Below are 21,595 nucleotides of genomic sequence, written 5' to 3'. Positions count from 1 at the left end.
CGTCGTCAGAGGTATCGCTCCCGGGCGAAATGAAAGTCGTTTACATTTTTTATCAACTTTAAGTGGAAGATTATGGAGGGCACTTCGTGCTGGTTTTCGTACAACTTACCCCTGGGAACGTTTTCATAATTTTCCACCTCCAACATTGCCATTCATTTCCCATTAAATGTGCCGTGCCCCAGGACGGCTCCCAGGACCCTCAGGGCGGCGGAAGATGTGCATTTATCCATTACCGTTGACGTTGCCGTCGACTCTCCTCTCCGCTCCGCTCGAATCACCCGGTTAAAATGTAATTATCCTGCCTGGACTCGGCACTCCATGGCACTGCATTCCACGCCTGAAATTCAGCCATGTCTTAATAGCCGGAAATCGGATTGACTTTCCCTATGCCCTGGCCAAATGCATGTGGAATGAACTCGTTCGGAGAATTATGGCTGTGAATTCAAGTTGATTGAATATCTATAGACGTGCCTGGTGCCGAAGCAGAGGGGCCTCGCATAATTGTCGGCTCATTAAACGATAATGCAGGAAAATTGATGCCCGGCCTTTTTCCATTCCATTCCCCATTTTTGGGGGAAATTGAATTTCATAAACTTTCCGATAAAAAACAGGGTTGCGGGGGAGCCTCCCCAGGGAAGTTCCCAGCAGCAATTAGTGCGCTCTGCCCCGGGAGTGCCCGGCTTCGGAAGTGGCAGGAGCCCCGAGAAGCGGCAGGAACGTGGCCGAAGTCAGCGACGTGCCGTGCCTTGCCGTGCCGTGCGTCAGCTGGGGAAAATGGAAACCAAAAAGTTTGTTTATGCTTAGAATGCCAGCGAAATTGCTGGCAGGATGTGGAGTGGGAGCTGGGAGCTGGGAGCTAGGAGGCTTGGAGGCTTGGATGCTGGCAGGATGCGGCTGCCTCCGATGCCATTGACATCAGCAACACGGCCACGGCTGTTGTCATTCAAGTGTTCTAATCAATTCTGATTTAATTTTACGCCCAATTAAGTGTGAAAAGCTTTTGATGTTGGGCACACGGGTGCGAGCGGCAAATGGATGCAGACAAGGACTCGCAGGGGCGCAGTCACACAAGCGTGAGTATTGAATATGCCACAGATACATATGTGGGGTCGGTCCTTTGCTCGCACGAGTCCCAGTGGCGCTCTCACACTTGAGTAAAGCCATTCCAGACATCAATATTTTGATCCTTCCCTGGTTGGGCTATTTGTACTTACCGCTGCTTCTGTATCCACGCTGTGGCTTCCGCACCTGCTCTCACCGCTCCACGCTTTCACACACTTTCCGTATGCATCTCTCTTTCTCTCTCTTTGTGTATCTCTAACCATGGAACAACTTTCTTCTTATGACAGAGACAGACGTGGCAGATAGTTCCGCCAAGACATTATCCAATAATCTTTATCAACAGCCACAGTCACAGCCAGCGCTGCAGCATCCGCGCCGCGTGCCTACCTCCACCTCCACATCCAGCTCCAGGTTAAGTTTGTTGGAAACTTTAGTCTGCATGACAGCCGATCCGATATCCCTGTGCTTTTGGATTTGTTTGCAGGTAACGACAAGGCTCAAGACATTTTACTAATTAAATATCAATGTACTTTTCCTTCCATTTGCCTAATTTACCTCTGTCAGCAGCAAGACAGACAATATTGTAGTCCAAAAAAGTGTACACACTGGCCGCCCAGGGCTGTCACGCCACGATAAAACAAAAACAGCTGTGTCGTAAATGTGCGATTAAAAATTCAACAAAATATTTGTATCCCCGCGAAGCTTGGTTTTTGGAGATCAAAAAGGTCTTCCATATCCCGATGTCTCCGAAGATAGGGCTTATCCGAAGTCCCTTCAAAATGGAAGAGCGTAATCCACTTTTACATTAAATCGGATTTAAATATAAACTCTATAGCGGCAGATATTCAAATTTATTTTCTTGGAAATCCTCACAGAAATTTAAATGATTAAATTCCAAGTGCTCTTAAAGATGGGAAACCGAACCAAACTGTCGTCTAGGGCCTGAAATTGTCCAACTCCTGATGGCACTTCAGGTGACGGCGTAAACGCCAAGCTCCGCCTGAGGGGGGGCCAGGCATGGAGTGGGGCCATAAAACAATTTTGTTGTAAATTTACGATACCCCCGGCCATGTATGACAGAAGGTACATAAATACTCGTACTCATACAGGCACGGGGCAGGAGGCAGTCGACATTTTCTTTCCACCAAGAAATTAGCAGAGGATGGAGGGTAGGAAACGAAACGAGCTCCATTGCTCCACCATTCTTCTGGAGGAATAAATTAATTTATAGAATGAACAGATTGCATTTTAAATTTATTATACTTCCATGGTATTGATTTTGGGGCACATGAATTTCTCTTTACATGATAGAAAATTTAGGTGTTGGAGATTGACGTAAGGCTAGTCGCGGTTTTTCACACTGGACTTAACTTTGTATTATAATTGGACATCCCCCCTCGTATTTATGTATATATTAAGCCTATGTTTTGTGTTGGTATGGGGGTGTTCTTTCATTGTCCTCCTCACAGGACGAGAGTCTTTTAATCAAATTACAATTGGGGCTAATTTAATAAACCCTCACTTTCTACCTTTCACAGGATCTGTTCTATCTTTCATGTGTGTCCCGTGGCTGGCGCTGTGCCACTGGAAAATAATTCACTTTCTTTTGCCTCTTGTATGGAGTGTGCGGTGCGTGTGATTTTGGGTTACGTGTTCGAGTGTCTGTGTGCGACGGGTGTGGATGAACATTATTGGATTGCATTGAAAGAAGTGATAGCTTAGAAATAATGTATCGGCACTGGCGTTACGTTGCCTAAACGTAACGCCCAAGAGAACTAGTCCTCTGATATACTATAATTGTTGAATACACGTTGCTAAATCAGACGCACCAATTGTGCATAATTTTGTAAATTGAGTTTTGCCATTTTTAAAGTCTATCAAACAAAATTTAGAACTGAACTGCGTAAAAGAAACAATTTAGATGAACTGAAAAAGCCGAAATGGAAACGAGTAGAAAAACGATTTTTCTTTTTTTTACCACCAAACGCTGGCAAGGCCTGATTGGTTCCGCTTCGGCTTGAGATCGGTCTGATTTGGCCAACTGATTTGAGGAAGCAGGAGATCGCTCCCGATTTCCAATAACAACTAGTAATACACGCATATATACGGCATGATATATATGTAGGCAATGGTGAACGAAATACAACTAGTATTCCCTGGGTGTTGGTGGTGTGCTTGTGTTGGGCCCATGTCGAGCAATCGAAACCCAGATAGTGCTGGGCTGAGCTCCTTCGCTGAGGTGTGTGTGTGTGGTGTGGTGTGATGCTGGTTTTTGTACGAACATATTTGCTTTCTAACTAATTTCCCAAATTGATTTTGATTCTTTTGATATTCCTAAATAACGGGATCCTAACTGAATCCCTCTCCACGTCAAGGTCCCTCAAGTGTGCTGCTGTAGGTGTCTATCTGTGTGCGTCTGCTGTATGTGTTCCAGGTGAAATGTGTTGAGGTGTGTGAGTGTGTGCGTGTGTGCGTGTGGGATGGGCTACCACTGCGCCGTATCTATCTCCGGACTACGAACGCCGCTCAGTAGACAATGAGCAGGTTGTTCTCATTGAAGCCGGCGGAGTGTCCGGCGTTGCGCACAATGAAACAGGATCCATCGAAGTGCATGCGCTTCTCATTGCGACTACAAAGGACAGAGGAGAACGGAGGTTAGCAGAGCAGGACGATGGGGACGAGGGGGAGGGGGCGGGGGAGGTTGAGAGCATCGGTTTAACACTCACCGAACAAACAGATGCGAGGTCTTGCCCAGAGATGCAGTGCAATGGATGCCAGGTGTGGTCAAAGTGGCCGATCCATTGCCGGGACTGGTGCGAATCAAGCACTTGTTGTGCACACGAGTGACCTTCACCAGGCCATCGGCTGCCTGGGTGATGCGAAATCCGTTTATGTCATAGATCTCAGTGCCATCCTCGGTACAAGTGTAAGCTGAATTGGCAATCACTTCATGGGCTTCAGCCATATAAGAGGGACCATGGCGCGAGTCGCTGCGAGAAGTTCGGGAAGTAAATCGAAATTAGCCAAATAAGAAGAGCTGCAATTGGCCGGGGTCCGGACTCACTCATAGAACACTGCCAGGGTGTAGTCCTTGGTCAGATCGGTGAAAGTGTCGGTTGTGGTGCGCGTCCCGGCTGTGTCCACCAGGTAGATGAGAGCGCACGCCTCGCTGGTGAAGCTCACACCCTTGTACCACATCTTGGCATAGCGACTGTAATGGGAAGATGATTCAAAGGATTCAATAGATGCCACTTTGGGGTGGGGGCCAATCCCACTCACACAAAGTTATTGCCCTTCATGCCGTCGTAGGTGACTATTTCGACTTTAGCGCCGCTCTGCAAGATGCGTCCATTGGGGTGGATCATAGCCGAGTTGCTGCAGTTGCGTGATAGAGCAACTGCCACCATGCTGCGCTGATTGAGCACGCGCACCGCCTTGTCCAGAGTCATGTCAATGCTGTCCCATGCAAAGAAAGGTATTAGCATTAGGGGTCGTTCTTAAAGAAGAGCCAAGGGGCTGGGGGCTGGGGGCTGGGGGCGTCCACACTCACCGCACGCCATCGCGGAGGCGCAACTGGATGGTGCCGTTCGACATGGCAATGGGTCCAGAGCCGGGACATGACGGCGGTGTGTGGTTCTCGAGCTCGAAGTTGCGTGTGCTGCTCACGCGTGCCAAGGCGTATGGTGGAGGTGGCATTGGAGACGGCAACTGTTGGGAATTCTAGATTTAGAGATCGATTTAGGCTAGATTTACAGATATGCAGGAGACCCTTACCAGGCAGTAGTTCTGATCGTTGTCGAAGCCATAGGTGGGCGTGGCATTGTAGCGCCCTGTGAGTGCCTTGCCGTTGTGCGCCATTTTGCCAGCGTCTATTTCCTGCATATTCCCGGGCCCGTACTGGGGAGGGCTGGAAATGTGTATGCCCGGCAGTTGGACGTATGGACGGGCCGACTGACTGCCGACGGGGTAATTGGCGCACTCCTTGGGAATGCCGCTGGTGATGGTGTTGGTGCCAACGGTGGCGCTGCTAGCGAGACTGGAGCTGCTGCCACGATCCATGTGGCCCACGGAGTCCGTGCCGGAGGACAGCGAGATGTTGCTCGTGCGTTGGGACAGCTGCCCCCCAGTCATGCCGACACGCAAGCTTGACTGCTAAGGGAGGGGGATGAGAAGGCGAGAGGTAGTAGCGGAAGTTAGATCCGGAAGGAAATGAAGAGGTGAGGAAGTGAAAGTGAGAGAAAATAATTGAATACCGGCAGGAGAGAAAACGACAAAAACGAGAGGAAGTGTCAGCAGCGCAGAAATCGAATGACTTTGCAACTGTTGCTAACATTCTGTTGACATGCTGTTAACGCATGCATATATGTACATACATACATACATACATACATGTAATTACATACGTGTGTGCGTTTTTTCCCAATTTGCATTTGGATTTTTATAAAAATTAACCAAACTATTTTGAATAGTATTAGAAGAGGAGAGAAGAGGGGGGAATAGAGAAGGAATAGAGAAATTCGAATATTAATGGCGAAAAGTAAGAGAGCAATGATTGAAAAGAGCGAGACGGAAAATAAAAAAGGTCTGAAATAACAGAAGGCAATGAGGTTATGTGGCAATGTTGCTGTTGTCGAGCTGTTAAGACTGCGGCGGCTGTTAACTCGCTGTTAATACTCTGTTAGCGCGATGATGCGGCATTTTTGTAAAACAAAATGTCTGAAAATTGAAGAAACTTTTAGGTTATTGCTTGGAATTTCACTTACCGGTGATGGGTTGTTGGTGTAGACGGAGCGCTGGCGCACCCCGTTGGACGGCTTGGTGGGCGAGCGCAAGATGTTGTTGATTTTGTCGTTCATCTGAGCACGCGACAAGAAGTCCTCGGCATTGAAGATCCCCACACGGGAGCCCTTCGGGCTGCTCAATTGCGAGCCCGGCTCCTGCTGGGAAGTCTCGCCGTCCGATGACTGGCACTGCACCTCCTTGGTGCTGACCTTGGGATCAACGGACTTCGGATCGGTGACCATTTTGGTTTGGCAACTTTTTTTTTCTCGCTCTTTCTTTTCTTCAAGTGAGTTTACAGAACCGGCGTTTTTGTGTGCGTGCGTGTGTTGGTGTGTGCGACAAATGCGAAATTTTTCACTTTAAATGTGTGTGAACTTACTTGAGAACACGCGCGTGCTAAATACAGTTTTAGAATATTTTGTTCGACACTTCTCACTACGACTCTGAGAGGAATTTCAATTTTTATATTTAATTTTCCACTTTACATGAGCTCCGCTCGCTGGCACAATTTTCGAAAGGATGACTGTTCGGATTTTCACACTGAAACTCGTCGCCTCCTCAAACCGGAATTCAAAGTGAAAAGCAGAGCTGTCTCCCGATTATATTCGGAGCGATATTCAGAGCTGCATTTCAATGTAGTACGGATGTAGATCAGATACTAATTACTCAAATTTTCGTTTTATTAATGGTACTCCGTGTCTTGAGTCTTGAGCTTCACACAAAAAATGGTTTACCAAATTACCAAATGGTAAAATTTTTAATTCGTACGCTGCTTATTTTCACCTTGTTCGATCCTTTCTGATTCTTGTAAAAAAAATTTACCAAATACAATTTGTTCACAGACTTGCATTAAGGCGCCGCACAATCTACACAATCAATCTACAAGCCTGGATAAAAGTATTGACCCGTCATTGTTTTGGCCCAAAGTAACTATTTGTGGAATACATCTGGCAGTCTTAATTTAATTTGGATTTGGTCGCATCTCTTTCATAAACTGCGTGCACGCCCTCCTCCCTAGCTCCTCTCAAATCTGATTTCCTACAGATTATTAATTTGTACTTCGTATCGTTGCCCAACTAGAAATGGATTTAAGTTTGCTTGAATGCATTTCCGTCGGCCTAATCCTATTTCACGCTTTTAGAGTCGGACAAATGAAGTTTGCCAGCATCAAAGTCAAGCCAAATCGAATTAAGCAATAGGCCCCGCTCCCAGCAGCATCAAGCAGAAGCTTTAAAGCATATTAGAAAATTGAAAAGTCAGCCAAAAGAGTTGCACTTGGCCATGTAAAAGTACTGAGCTGTGTGCTCGATGGTAGCATAAAACTGAAAGTTTCAATTTTCTGAAGTGCTCGCCTTGGCTCGAGAAGGTTGCGAAAGGCCAAGAGTCAGTGCCAAAGGAGGCGGCTAAGCACGGAGGAGACTCATCTTGGTGGGTTACTGCTGATGCAGTGTATCGCATATCTGCTTCGTCAGTTGGAACTTCTGGCATCGTTTTTACTTAAGGGTACACACTGGGGTTCTGGAATTTGCATACAAAACATAAAAGTGCTACCTGCCCATATATGTATGTAAAAGCTAAGCTCTCCATAGCGGACACATGGTTCCAGTAATTCAATCCGTACTATCCATATAGTGTAAGTAGCGAATGTGCACAGTAGATGTTCGGTAGATGTTTTGTTCTACCCAAATTGTCGGATATGTGCGGATAATGCTGGGGGGCTGTTGACAAATTAGCCAAAATTTAGAATTTGGCAGGCCCTGAAGGACGCTCGTCCGCGCTTGTGGCAATGAAAATTAGCTGAGACATCGCACGTCTGGTGTGTGGGGGAGTGTTATTGTTTTGCCAACTTGTAGTCTGGATCGTAGAGAACTATTGTCGAACGGTTCGGTTCGGTTCAGTTCAGTTCAGTAGGCAACCCTGAACTTCTTGCGAATCGATTGACAACTCTATCCCCTCGCCTGCTCATGTGAGCGACATGATTGATGCTGGCTTTCACTTTTTCGGCTAGAGCGCGTTGACTTCCCCTGCATTTGGCCATCGCTGCCCACGCAGCATGGCACGGCGAATATTCGCCTAAAAATTCTATCTCATTTTGCTTGTGACATATTTGAAATTTATTTTCGGTGCTGATGCTGCCACCCCGATGCTGTTGCTGTTGCTGTTGCAGCTGCATCTGCACCTCCGCCCACGCACTGCATTGACTCAGTTTGAGAGTGAAAATAAAAAAGAACAGTTGGCAAATACTGTATTTATAGAAAATGCAATATGCATGGAATCCGAATGAAATACGGAAACTCATTTGTAAAAAGCTACAATGCCTTGGCCGGCTCCACCACCTCTTTTGTTGTCACTTACAGCAGCCGCAAGCGGACAAATTGGTTAACCTCCTTTTCGTTTTTGTTTTTTGGCAGTACAGGTCCATATTTATGGTTCGTAAATATGAATGTGGGATTTCTGTCGAGCCAATACCAATTGGACGGCCATTTACGGCAGGCAAAGGCAGAGAGGAAGCAGAATTGTGGTCTGTTTCTAGTTTGAATTGCTTGTTGATTATTTTCTTGGCACATTTTAAATAACTGGACTTTGTTTCGCAGAATGAATGTGTAACAGTAAGCTTTTGGCAGCGAGCACTGCTCTGAAATATTCTATCCATGCTCCAAGGGGATTTCATTTCCACTCGGTCGAATGCGAAATGTGGAAAAACTATTTTCGTCGACCCAAGAAAACTCATGAAAGTGTCAGTGAACTTTGGCGCAGACAAATCCGGCCGAGACGGGATGCACTGGCTACACAGCTGAAGAGTGTTGCAATCGTTGACGTCATCGCCGTTGGAACAGAGGCGTCATCAGGCGGCAGAAGTAGAAGAGGCACGCAGCCAGATTGATGGGGAACTTGTGGCATAATTGAAATGGTTTTAAAAATCCATTCTTAATGTGTTTCGCCTTCGCTATTAAATCCTTTGCCATTTGCATTAAAAACAATTAGCGCCCGCGACGCCACTTTCCTTTGTCGACAGCGGGAGATGGAGAGGGAGAGGGACAGGGAGCGGTGGGAGCGGTGGGAGCGGGGGAGGGGGAAAATTAATTGATTGTCAAGATGAGGCAGCGGCAACAAATAAATGTGTCTGGTCATTCAGCAGGCGATCTTTGTTGCCACACACTCGCATATAGAGTAGATAATGCCGCGTCGTCTGTCAGCTATGAAATTACATTCACACATATCCGTGTACACACACACACACACACACGTACAAGTGTACTCGTACATGGGAGAAGATCTTGCGGATTGGCACGCGTCGCCTGGTTAAAAGCCTCGGCTTGACTTCCATCAATATTTTGGCATTCCTGGCATTTTCCTCATTCCTCATCGAATCATCGGGCAGGGCTCGTGAAATTTGAGTGACTGTGTTGTTTACACATCTCAAGTAAATCCGAGCCCGCGGCGACATCATCCTCGAGTGAATCATGGGGATTTCCTGGAAGCAAGTGTCGCCTACGCTGTGGCTTACCCAAGAGGAACACACAGTCCGAGGGGGATCTATGGCTGGTCGGATGGTTAGTCGGATTGGTCTGTGGTCTATGTCTGCCGTGCCGGCCTCTTGACGTCATCTGCCGTCTCGGTACTTGCCAAAAACCCCATCCAATCGGCCCTTTCCCCGCGCTGAGGTGTGCTAAGCACTCGGCCAGAGGGTGTACGTGGGGGGGAGCTGATGCAAAACTTTCGAAAGATTTAATGTATGCTGGCGCGGTGCCCGCGTTGTCGGGCCACATTTCACGCTTCATTTGCCGGCGACGGGCAAACCAAACGGACAGAGGGACGGACGGATGCCGGCGGTGACGTTGTCGTGTCGGGTTTGATTTTGATAAAATAGGCCAAAGTGCTCATCAATAATCATTTCTGTAAAAATCCGTGAGCAAAGCAATTATTTTTACAAAATGAACGCCCGCTCCACACACCATTCAGGGCAATCCATTTTCTGTGTGTGTGTGCATCCTTCACACATCAAAATTAATAATAATTTGTGGGTAGAAACGTACATACATATGTATATCAATTTACATCGGATGTACGAATGTATGAAGTACATGTATCCATATCGAACTCTATTCGTGTCTTTTCGCAGAATTTCGCTGAATTTAATTACTTTCCTTATTTAATGCAATGCTTCAATTATTTAATTACCGTTTCCTACGTCCAAATGAGACCAGGAATTTTATTTCATATTTTATTCATTGATAACCCAAAAAACCGAAAAGATATGCAAACAAATGGAAAAATGGTATGTTAATATTATGCAAAGAGGGAAGGAGACATGGACGTGCCTCTTGGCAGCTTGCACGCCCACTTGCCGGAACGTGCTCCACATTTCCAGGTCGCCGCTGCAGCAGCCGCTTTTTGCGTTCCTTTCCCACATTCCCCGCGCTGTAATTTCCATTCCGCTGCCCTGCGAGGAGAGGGCATAAATCAAGCGACTTTCACTCTGCCCGGTTCCGCCTTCGGCTGCTTTATCTTGTTTTTCGATTATTCATGTTGTTCTTGGTTGAATTTTAATTTTATTTTGTATTTTGTGTTATTGTTATGGGGAATTTTTTGTCAAAAGGATTTTTATAACACATACTCGGGCACTTACATTTGATGGGGGCCCGTAACTGAGTATTTCTCTGTCCGTGTGTGATTGTTCATAGGTAGGGTAGGTGTTTTCGCTTTCCTCCTTTTGGGCATAATAAATTGCCTGTTCTTTTTTATAGGAGAGTCCCCCAGTCCCAGTCCCAGGCAGACACACACAGCTGCATTGCAATTGTAATTGTGACAGTGACTGTGACTACGACAGTGACTGTGTGCAGTGCCATAATAATGGGAAGATGTTGCAGACAAGGGTTCCATTCCATAGTTTCCGGCACGCATTTCACTCGCTTTGTGCCATTATTTTCAATTCCCAGAAAGGGAGACGGAACGAGCAGAACGAGACCAAGACCCAGCGGACAGACTGCTGTCCAGACCGAGGGGGTTCAACGCACTGATGGAATGCCCGGAGTTGGCTCGCATCGGGGATGGGCTAAAGACAGCCATTCTCGAATGGCAATTGGCAATAACCAGACCAAGGGATCACAATCGGACTCAACTATTGCCAATCCCCCCACCATCTGTGGGCGAAGAGCAGTGGGAGACCACAGAGCAGAAAAGACAGCCCGCTGAGTCAGAAATGTGGACCCTCTCCATCCCACCATCCCAACATCCAGAATAGTCAGCGTTTATCTGACGGCGCGTCCCCATTTCAAGTCGAGTAAATTTACAGTGTCTGCAAGTGCACACCTTCTTTATGCCCTGCCAGAGGGTATGTAGGATTTCGTATTTTCCAAGTATTTTCCTATAAGATTGTCTACTCGTAGTGAGTATCAAGGGCAGAGTCTGCTTCATTAAATGTCGCCTTTTGCTGCAACAAGATCTTGTATGGTAATCCAAGACAACTCTTTTTACATACCATATGAATGTCAAAGGGTGTTCAAGAGGTAGTCTTTCTTTCTGGTTTTCTTTGAAGAAATTCCCTGAGCTCGCAATGGGAGCTGGCTGGCGGTAAATAAGAACAAAGTGAACCACAGACGTGGCCACCCATTTCTGGGGGCCTCCGTTGTTTATGGCCCGCTGTGGTGGCCAACTGTCAAGTGAGCATCGCCTGCACCTACACGCCCCACCCCAACCCACCCCACCCACATCGTGGCACCTCAGTGGGACCGTCGACTGGAGGAATGCTTTCAACTTTTCTTTGGGTGACTCGCAATTGGGATCAAGTCAATATTTGCAGAGTAAAAATTACTTCCGCCCGAAACTCGAGCATTTCTTAAGTATGTCCCATCCACCACTCTCCACCTGGATGGATGTTTGCATTCATTTATAAATTAAACATAATTGTTTGCACGGCTGTTGCTCCTTCTCCTGGAAACATTTCAATTAGGGGAATATTTAATATTGAGGTTAGAGCAAGTTGTACAAATGAAAAGGCAACCGTGTCCTTTGTTGCCTTTTTGCCTTTTGTTTTCTGCTCCCTCGTATTTGACGAAGTGGATGGAAGTGGTCGCATCCCTGGTAATTTCATATATTTCGCTGAGTGCAATTTGGCGCATTAAAATGGATATATATATACATATATATTTAATATTGAAAACTTGTTCATAAGCTTCCTATTTCCATCTGCCCCTCTGGCCTCATGCCTCCTGACCTCTTTGCGTTTAAAGAGCTTATCCATCTAAAAAGTTGAACAGAACACGTGTCGGGCGGATCGGTTGAACCGTTTTGCCTCCGCGTAGACGAGTTTCAATTTTTGTTGATGTACTAGCAGGAGGCGGCATGGGGCGTGCCAGGTCACTTTTCCTGTTCAAGTTGTTGCTGTTGTTGATTGTTTGCTTTTTGTCGTCGCGCTCTGCAAAAGCGCCAAAAGCGTGTCAAGGGAGTAGCACAGCACCCCCAAAAACGAGAACTGAAACTGTCGCTGCCTCGAGTGTACATACGCGCCACACATGGCAACTTTGATGCGTGAGAAGCCGTGTACTAGACAAACACAAGTACAGTGTCTCTGAAAACATATTCATTTATTTACAGTTTCAATTGACAGAAGTTGGTCTTTCCATTAGCGTCGTGATTTGCTTTGACCTGTTTTAAACGACATACCTCATGGTATGTAGTGTCAAAATACTTGCCTGTCACACTGTACTGTGGTGCACTGTACCTACTCTAGTATGGACAAGGACTCGAAAAATTCTCTGATTTATTGGGACAGAATCCAAATAAAGCAACTCTGGAAGTTGAATCGAGTTGAAGTTGAATTGGTTGTTTGCAAAAATTTCCACTAGATCTCGAGAGAGAGAAATAAGCACACATATAGCTAATGGGATATATCTTCAACTGGGTACAGCCTTCTGGGAATGGTTTTGAATAATTTTCATATGCATTTTTGCAAAATTTACACTTGAATTTTCGTGTTTCAATGCGTAAAGATGTCAGCGGGACCATTAGACAAACACAATTAGTGGGACGCGAAAGTGCTATTAGCTGGACTATGTACATGTATTTTATATAAAATTCGATTCTGATGAGGGACATCGGCGGCACGGATATGCCGGAAGTGAGAGCAGACAGACAGACAGAGAGAGAGAGAGACATCCAATGCTGAGAGCCTAAAAGCCTGGCGGTCAATGCAATTACCGATGTGTGGTGCGGTTTGGCCTTTTGCTTTCAAACTCCAGCATCGAGGCTCCAGCATCCAGGCTCCAAGCTCCCATGTCAATAATCCGCGAAACCACGCAAAAGTTTGTAATACGATTTCGGTGGCTGTCAAAGGATGTTACAACCCTCGGGCCGCACTAATTAGTCCTATATCCTGTGGGTGTGTGTGTGTCCTCGAGGCCTAAAAGCAGTTTTAATTGCCTGCAGGGACACACCGAGAGATAAAACGCCAGCACAGATAGAGCTCGAACTTTTTATTCCATACTTTTGCGTTCTGCTGCGTTTCCCCTTGGCTTGGACAACGCTCATGCTCATGCCCATGCTAGTTGCAGCTGGGGCAAGCAGAATCGGAGGTGAATGGGTAACAGAATGAATAGGCCGAGCCCGAATGCCCCGAATCCATGGAGGTTGCCATGGCTGCTGCGGCCCGCATTCTTGCCCGGCACAATGGCATTGTGGATGCCACTGCTGCTGGCCGAGCCACCCGTGGAGTTCTTGAGGCGTCCGTTGTGACCGTTGCAGAGGTTCTGCTGGCAGGAGCTGTAGTAGGTGCGGAAGGATCCGTCCGGCGTGTTTCCATTCGGCATCTGTCAAATGTCCGTATATAAGGTGCAGGAGAAAGGGATAGTTTGGGCAGGCTGCACTCACCATTGGCCTGTCCTGGCAGTCACGTAAAAAGGATATCACTTTGCTCGCATTGCGCTGAAAGAAAAGCAGAATGGTAGACGGCAATAAGGGTTGTGGAATCATCCACATGGGCTAACTTTTCGACTGCCTGATAAATGATATTGCCAGGCATTCATCACAATTAGGCCTTCACTTGAATTTTGTTTATTGCCGTTCTCTGAATGGAATTTAAATTAAGATTTTTTGTACTAGGGGCAAGGGGCTTGCCTTCCACAGTTGCTCCCCCCATCCGATGCATCAGAGACATCTAGCAGAGACCAGAAGAGACCAGGGGGACGAGTCGCACAAACTTTTAATTGCCATGAAGCAAAGCAGTAAACAAACTGCATGGAATATGGACTCCTATATGCCTATATACTGTACCCTGAACTTTAAAGAATCGCAGCCTAATCCCAGCTAGACCATCGTCTTTGATGCCTCCCAAATTGAATCAGCAATTTTGGGGCATCTAATGAGGCGCCTGAAAATTTTAAAACTCATCTGGTTATGCAAACAGAAAGGAGGGCTGAGGACTCGAGCAGCGACAACGTTGGCTTTGTGGGGCATGTAAGCCAGTCTAAGCCAGCGCCAGCGCCAGCCTCAGACACTCCTCTGGGTGTCGCTTGTTGGGTGTATGGGGGAGAGTGTCGCTGTGCCTGTGCCTCTATGTGGGGGCTGCTTTTTATACGCCTTTCTGGCTTTCCATTAAATTATGGTAATGGATTTTTTATGCAGTCTGTTTTTGGCTGCCTCCCTTCTTTTTTTGGGCTGGTTATTTTACTGTCGCGCACTCTTTGTGTTTGATTTGAGCTGCTTAGAGTGTGAAATTAAAGCGGGAAAAGCTTTCAATAGCACGAAAACAATCTAGGACTCGGACAGGATCCGAGGATGAGCACTCAACAGGGGCTCTCCGTCAAGTGCTTGACTTTGCATTTGATTGCAGCCAGGCCACACAAACAAAAGCACACAGCTGACACTCCTGGCCAGCCACAGACAGATGTCAAACATTGCTCATACGCCCCGTGGACACGCGTGGGCCAGGCCAGGTCTGAATTCAATTAGTTGGAGCATCATGGCTCTGCCACAGGCAGGAGCTAGTTAATGGTCGCTTTCTTTTGCACTGGGCTTGCTGGGGCCTGCCCTGCTCTACGTGAGAGTCGCTAATTTCAGCAGGAACAAAACTATCGCAATGGCAACATTTTTCAACAAAGTTGTAGCGGTGCATAAAAATCAGGCATTCCATGTACTACTTTGTTGCCGTGCCCCAACAGCTACAACTGTGTGCGCAGGAGAGTGCTGTGCTGCCAGCATACGTGAAGAGTTAAACGCCAGGCAATGGCCGTGGCGGCCATGTCTGGAAACATTTGCGGCACGTTCCGCACCGACTTTTTACGACCATTTCGAAAAGGACTCACGCTCAGGGAAAACCGACGTCTGCCAGCACGTTTCCGAAACTAGATCTGCGAATCTAGCTCTAGATCTATTGATAAGATACCAAAAAGCGGAAATGGTATTAAATAAAGGAAAGTCTAAAGTCTTACAATCGACTCCTGCCGCATCGTGAGGCAGTACTTCTTGTGACAGTTGAGAACCTTGACGGCACTGGCGTTCCTTACACAGGAGTCATCACTGTAGCCGTCCAAATAGGTGCAAACATAGCATTCGAGTGCTGCAAGAGAGGGAGAGAGATAGTGAGAGAGAGAGACATAGAGAATATTGAACGAGGTCATGACGCTGCTCTGCCTTTCGCTTTCGTTTCGTTGTTTTTCAATATGATGTATATTTAGTATATTCGAATGTGTTTTTGCTGATCATCATCACGATCATCATTTGTGCATGTTGTCGCTGTGCTTTTCTTAGAATTTATTAATAGCCCCAGCGGCCGCAACAACAACAAACATGAGCATCTATAAAAACACAATAATTAATTGAATTAAAGTGAGAATTTTGGCAGCAGACTTTCTGTCTGTTTGCCAAGTGGCACGACAACGTCCTCGACATGTATCGCCCGTACCCACCCCCCACCCCCCACAAACTCGCATGCAAAGATCTATTCTAAATTCGAATCCGCCTTTTTGTGTAATAACAATGACGTCAATGGGCCCCCCACCCCACTACACCCCAGAGATGTGTAAACGGACCGATGACACGAGACTCTTGGCATCACTCTCTGGCCGAAATGTCTTTGGGGCGCCCTCGGGGACCAAATCAAATCCTCCACAATTACCAAGAATTGCGTTGGCTTCTCTCGCTATTTTTGTAGAGATTTTGCATTTTGAGTTCTGCATAAAACTTGATTCTTGGCACACTTCGCTTCGGTTCGCGGTATCCGAAAGATAGGGAATTATATCACCTCGGACACGGGCATCGCCACGGCCACAGTGGGCTCAAATCAGGGAACATTTGAGTAATAGTTATATGATATTTGCTATAGATAAGGAACATTGTAAAGTAATATAAATCAAAAGACCTAACTATGTTAGCAGTAGATAGGGCAGATAATAGATAAATGCACCGCAGAGTGCATTGCTTAGTAGAATTCGAATAGGTTGTTCCTGTGGTTCAAATAATAGACACTGCCCCACTGTACAGCTCTGCACTCAGAGATCTTTGAGAAATGATTTGTATCATCTTTTGTGTGGCAATCAATAAATTTGAATGCGGCCACAGGCGAGTGACGTCGACAGCTGAACTCAACAACAGAAGAGACCAGCATAGAGCTGACCAGAAAAAGAAATGAACTGAACGGAATTGTGCGTTTTTCCCAAAAGTGTATGAATAGAAATGGCATGGGAGGGATGGCAAAGTTCTGTTGAATCAATTGGAGGTCCCCTGTCCGTGTCGAGAGCAGATCCATGAGTATGCCAATCGTGCCAAGAACATTTCAAAATTCACCTGATTTTTCTCGCTAAACTCGGGGACCAGGGGACGGTGACTTATGAGTCGTTGAACACTATATTTCGCCATAAAACAGCTAATTTAGTTCAACAGAAAACGAGCTGCTAAGTGAACACTCGAGAATGATTTCGGTTGTTGTTGTTCGATGATGATGGCGGGGGCTATGATTATGATGGGTTTGCTGTCGGTTGAGTAAGGTTAGGTTTGCTTTCGGGGAAACCCCTCCAGCAGGCGGGTGGACGAACCGTTTGTGAGGGCCAGCGACAGTAAGGCGACGCAGAGCCCCATCACGAGGGGGGCTTTAGACACTCCACACATCTTTTCCATACCGATGCCGATGACACGCTTTGAGAGCTCCGCTTTGACTTCTATTAGTTTCCGGCTCTGACTGTTCGAAGCGCCTTTCTTGACGGCTACGACGGCGTTGCGCGTTGGCATTTGCCACTTGACTGACTTGAGTGGAGTTCGATTGCTGTCCGAGATGATTGACACTTGAATGATGTTTGCCCATTCGCGATACACAATAAACAACAGTACTCAACACATGCTACACCTTACACACACACGTATGGAACATATCTTATCGGGTTTCCGATAAAGAACTCTTGTTTCTCTTCCTCTGAATGCAACTCGATTTGAACTGTAATTATGGGAAAACGTTTCTCTTGTTTCGTGTCGCTTGCAGCCTGACCGCTATGTGCCCGGCTCCCCCATTTTTCGCGACAGCAGTCCAGCGCGCCCCGCCACCTCAGCCTCAGGGGCGCCTATAACAGCTGCGCCCGCCCCGACCACGTCCAGGAGCCGCACCAAAGGTACGTAGACCAAAGACTCATTTTCTCCCTGACATTGTAGTTAACACACTTTTCGCGACATTCGGATTCGGGTAAATAATGTACAGCGAAAATATGCAAATGGCGGTGGCCATATCATTTCCGGCTCCTGTCAAACTTTCTGCGATTTTTGGGCCAAGTCTTCGCCAGAATCGACCTCTTTTCTGGCACTCGGGTTTCTTGACCTTTCACTGCCGCCGCTTGGTATTTGGGTTACCGGGTCGTTATGGAAACCAAGGGGGTTCTCAACGGTTGCCTTTCAATCTTCCATTCGCTTTTCTTGTGACTAATTTTTATATTTTAAATTTGCAATTTCTTCTACTTGGAAGAGTGCAAAACGTTATAAATATATCAGAGGCGGGAAATATTTGCTTTCTATTGAAAACCTTTTTGGAATCTCATTGATACCGCAATCGGATAAACAACAACAGGAGGCGACGTCCACTTCCCGCATCAATTAATTGTGGAATGGAATTTGATGATTATTATCTCAATGCTGTTTGACTGTTGGCTGTGTTTCCACGAAAATGTTGCTTTGTTTACGTGCAAAAATCCACCATGCCCCTCTGTCTCTCTCTCTCTCTGGGAACCGGGAAAGTCCCCAGCGGATATTGCAACCCCCGCCCCAGCCCCAGCCCTCCACATGGAATATAATCGAGCAACCCCTACTGCGACTGAGTCACTTAATGGAGCAACATGTGAGCGACAAATGGGTGGCTGGGGCTGGTAGGGAGGCGCCTCTGTCACGCCATAGTTTATCGATTATATTTGTTGATTTAGGACCCCCAAGTATTGGAGGGACAATCGGCTGGCTGTTCTTGTGGCCAATTCAGACGAATGGTGGCCTTTTGATGGGCTCTACTGATAGGCAGCGGTGAGGTCAGCCGTGTTTGCTTGTGCGATTACTATACCAAGAGCATTGCTGCCAGACGGAAGCAATCTGGGAGCCAACTTGGAATCAGAGACCGCAACTTGACTTGAACTTGACTTAAACTCCCGTTTGATCTCTATCTCTTTCTCGCTCTATCTCTCCCCGTAGCCATGACGGCGGCCGTAACGAATGCAGCACAGGGCAGAGGAACCAACAGCAATTCCAACGCCATTAAATCCAGGCCGCCCACCTGCTACATGAGCACCCGATCGGCTGCCATGATGGCCCTGACTCTGGGCCAGACATCGGGGGGCAGCTCCAACGTGAAATCCTCTTCCGCCCAACAAACTTCCACTCCCGTTCTGCCCCAGGCCGTGTCCATTCCGCGCTCATCGCCGCGTCCCACCAACAGGAACGTCCCGAATGTGGCTTCACCAACCAGCAGCGCGTCCAGGTCGAAGCCATCCACCCCAACGGCAACGCGGGCAGCAGTGGCCGCAGCTCTGAACGGCGGGGGAATCTTCTCCGGCGGCAGCAACTCCAGCGGGTCGGACAACGATGGCTTCAGTACTTCCGGCTCGTCGACGGCCACGGCTCTGCGGCGGCTATACTTTAAGAGCGGTCGCAGCATCAAGAACAAGATAAATGCCTCGACATCCTCGTCGACAGCGACGACACTGAACGGTCTGGCCCTGAATCCCGTGTCCAGTGCCTACCACAATTCCGTGAGTGGATGCGGACCGGCGATGCATAGCGTGGGCGTGGGAGGTGGGGTGCCCAAGGTGAGTGCTGAAAATCCCTTTGTGGACCTCATGTGACGTGGGTCTCCTTGCATGCCTTGCAGCTGGTGGTGATGGGCACATCGTCGGCCTCTATTCCGGACACCAACATCAATACGTCCACAGACTCGGCCAGCACTCTCATCACGAACGTAACCCACACGGACACCTCGGAGACGTGCGATTCCCTGGACTTGGGTATGTATTGATTGGTTGATGGATGTCCTGGCCACAGCCACAGCCAGAGCTGCAGCTAGAGCTCGTTTAATTAATCAACTAATCAATCTGCTCCCCGTCTCCAACTCAACCCTGTTTTTGCATCTTTTGTTGTATACTCTCCTTCGACTAGGCGACAACTCTGGTCCCAGCGAGCCGCTATTCAGTTCACTGGAGGAGCCCCTGCTCACCGCCATTCAAATCGATTCCGAGCACGAGACGGGCGGCTGTGGTTCTGCTAATGGACGCAGAGGCGTCGGCACTGAGCTGGAACTAACGAGCTGCTCGCGCTATCCGCCGAGGCCCGACATGAATCTGCAGGACAGCACAGAGGTGAGGACAGGGATTCATTAGGATTCAACAGACTGATTTAATGGTCGTGTGCCATTTTTCATGGATTATTTGAAGAGTACTCCCGTTCCTGTTCTTTGTTTAAACAGGCTTTCTTTAATTGCGATTGTGAAGAATATAATATTTTCCAATTATTGCGATTTACAACACTCTTTCTCCAAACCTTTTGCAGCACTGAATCAGCTTAACAAATGTGTCTGTTTTGGCACTTTCCTTTTTTTTTGCAGAGCCAAGAATCCTGTTTATCCATCCTGACCGGCGACCAATCGTCCACCACTCCACTGCTCTCGTCACAGCGGCGCCAAGCGGCGGGTGGCCACTCACCCGGCAGCCGGAGGGAGGAGCGACAGCCCAGCACGGCGCCTCCGCCGACACGGGCCCGGGACCACTTCACCTTCGATCCCCCGCTGTCGCCCAAGTCGGCGCGCAGCAGCGAGAAGGCCCGCAGTCACTTCCCATTCAAGGACGAGCCCCGAGCACAGGCGCAGGCACAAGCACAAGCACAGCAGACGCGGCGCGGCTACAACTCGCACAACGCGGGATCCACCAACGGAGCAGCGGGAAAAGGAGTTGGAGCCGGAACGGAGGGAGGAATTGGACCCGGAGGTGGTGGGGGTCGCACTGTGGCGGCTAGCGAGGGCGATGAGGAGGATGACGAGCGGAGCGGGGCAAGCGCCGCCAATCGCAACAAGAAGCTTCGGCCCAGGGAGCGCGACCCAAATGCTAATGACAGCTCTCGAACATACATATCCCCCGGAGTTTCGCCATCGAACAGCCGGCGCAGCAGCCCCAAGCGGGACAAGAAGCGTACCACACCCTCCGCCTCCACGGGCGCCATCGCCAAGGTCTGCTCGGCGCCGCCCACGATGAAGGATGGTCACTTTTTCAGCGCATCCGGCAAGCAACAGCACCAGCAACAGCACCAGAACCAGCGGCAGACCCCGCAGCAGCTGTCGCCCTCGTCCTCGATGAGTGCCCAGCAGAGGAAGTACTCCTCGAGCTCCTCCAGCGGGAGCAGCGAGCGCTGTCTGCGCGAGCTGGCGGCGGCGCCTGGCACCATGTTTCCCTTCGACCGGGAGGCCCTGGACCACGAGAGAATCCAGAGGGAGTGCTTTGCCCGCAGCTCGTCGACGGCCAGCGCCAGCAGCGACTCGGACGAGGCGGAGAACCGTTCGGTGTACGAGCGGAAGCTGGGGGCAGACATTTTCCAGCAGTACTCGCGGCTCACCCAACAAGAGCAGCTGCAGCAGCAGCAACAGCAGCGGGAGTGGGAAAGGGATCGACCACCGTCCCGGAAGAACTCGAAGCGTATCCGGCCGGACTCGGTGATCCACACGACCATCCGGGAGAACCAGCAGTATGTGCCGCAGTCGGACGCCTTCTACCCCCAGGCCAAATCCTCCTCCTCGCCCAGCGACCACTCCTACGCGGAGCTGAACAAGTTCGACGACATAGCCAACAAGTTTGAGCAGATCCCGCCCAAGCACGGCTCCAGCTCCACCCTCAACCTGCACATGCCCAGTCCGGGCAGCGATTCCGGCCAGCAGGCCCTCAGTCCGACGACGGACGCCACCCGAAAGCGCTCCTTCAAGAGCAAGTCGAAGAACAGACCGAAGGGGGATTACGGTTTCCAGTTGGAGGAGCGTGGCGCCGGGCCCATCAATGTGACCGCCAATCCCATGGAGGCGGCTGCTGTCTGCAAGCAGCCACGCGCCACCATCGTTGTCCAACAAGTACGTATAGTCCCTTATACCCATACCCGTAATTCCCGTATGAGTAAATATATGAGTGGAAAGCGGAAAACTCTCTTTTGTTCTCCAGCTCCGTTCTGTCTTCGTTCGCCGCTCGCTGTTTATCGGCACGGTCTGCTTTTGTTTGCTCTCGCTCTCTCCCAATTTCCCTGGTCGCTCTATCTTTCT

General features: G+C 48.5%; 3 protein-coding genes and 2 long non-coding RNA genes across 10 annotated transcripts in view; 3 read left to right on the top strand and 2 right to left on the bottom strand.

The window, feature by feature from the left end:
* Rgk1 (Rad, Gem/Kir family member 1) overlaps window positions 1-21,595 on the top strand; it is a 37,589-nt gene that overhangs the window by 2,520 nt on the left and 13,474 nt on the right. For 2 of the 3 annotated variants that reach the window (XM_033377687.1, XM_015184281.2), the window contains exons 2-7: window positions 1,350-1,546; window positions 17,315-17,441; window positions 18,499-19,112; window positions 19,175-19,307; window positions 19,459-19,658; window positions 19,904-21,409. In XM_033377687.1, coding sequence (XP_033233578.1) covers window positions 1,502-1,546; window positions 17,315-17,441; window positions 18,499-19,112; window positions 19,175-19,307; window positions 19,459-19,658; window positions 19,904-21,409 — 2,625 coding nt within the window. In that variant the 5' untranslated portion in view covers window positions 1,350-1,501. The remainder of the gene's footprint in view (window positions 1-1,349; window positions 1,547-17,314; window positions 17,442-18,498; window positions 19,113-19,174; window positions 19,308-19,458; window positions 19,659-19,903; window positions 21,410-21,595) is intronic. The other variant, XM_015184284.2, reaches the window with a different exon arrangement.
* On the bottom strand, window positions 2,304-6,384 carry fest (wurstfest). 3 transcript variants are annotated; one of them, XM_001360803.4, is made up of 7 exons: window positions 5,826-6,384; window positions 4,837-5,214; window positions 4,613-4,782; window positions 4,342-4,518; window positions 4,127-4,273; window positions 3,789-4,052; window positions 2,304-3,691 (listed from the first exon to the last, which is right to left on the bottom strand). In XM_001360803.4, exons 1-7 carry the CDS (start codon window positions 6,084-6,086, stop codon window positions 3,589-3,591), a joined length of 1,500 nt encoding a protein of 499 aa, XP_001360840.1. In that variant the 5' UTR covers window positions 6,087-6,384; the 3' UTR covers window positions 2,304-3,588. The 3 variants fall into 3 exon arrangements, with proteins under 3 accessions (XP_001360840.1, XP_015039771.1, XP_033233579.1); XM_015184285.2 differs by having other exon boundaries at window positions 4,613-4,770; XM_033377688.1 differs by having other exon boundaries at window positions 6,224-6,384.
* On the top strand, window positions 7,043-8,825 carry LOC117183544 (uncharacterized). Its single transcript, XR_004468644.1, has 2 exons — window positions 7,043-8,365; window positions 8,439-8,825. It is a non-coding gene; the product is annotated as an uncharacterized lncRNA (long non-coding RNA).
* On the top strand, window positions 10,034-11,323 carry LOC26532914 (uncharacterized). The gene is made up of 2 exons (XR_001452176.2): window positions 10,034-10,534; window positions 10,593-11,323. It is a non-coding gene; the product is annotated as an uncharacterized lncRNA (long non-coding RNA).
* On the bottom strand, window positions 13,305-17,129 carry LOC6898435 (uncharacterized). 2 transcript variants are annotated; one of them, XM_002138441.3, is made up of 4 exons: window positions 16,875-17,129; window positions 15,273-15,400; window positions 13,714-13,767; window positions 13,305-13,652 (listed from the first exon to the last, which is right to left on the bottom strand). In XM_002138441.3, exons 1-4 carry the CDS (start codon window positions 17,065-17,067, stop codon window positions 13,377-13,379), a joined length of 651 nt encoding a protein of 216 aa, XP_002138477.3. In that variant the 5' UTR covers window positions 17,068-17,129; the 3' UTR covers window positions 13,305-13,376. The 2 variants fall into 2 exon arrangements, with proteins under 2 accessions (XP_002138477.3, XP_033233580.1); XM_033377689.1 differs by lacking the exon at window positions 16,875-17,129 and adding an exon at window positions 16,627-16,655.

The sequence above is a fragment of the Drosophila pseudoobscura genome, chromosome 3, assembly GCF_009870125.1.
Source record: "Drosophila pseudoobscura strain MV-25-SWS-2005 chromosome 3, UCI_Dpse_MV25, whole genome shotgun sequence".
Lineage (NCBI taxonomy): Eukaryota > Metazoa > Arthropoda > Insecta > Diptera > Drosophilidae > Drosophila > Drosophila pseudoobscura.
The sequence above is the reverse complement of the archived record's forward strand: the minus strand, read 5'-3'. Positions and strand labels throughout refer to the sequence as shown.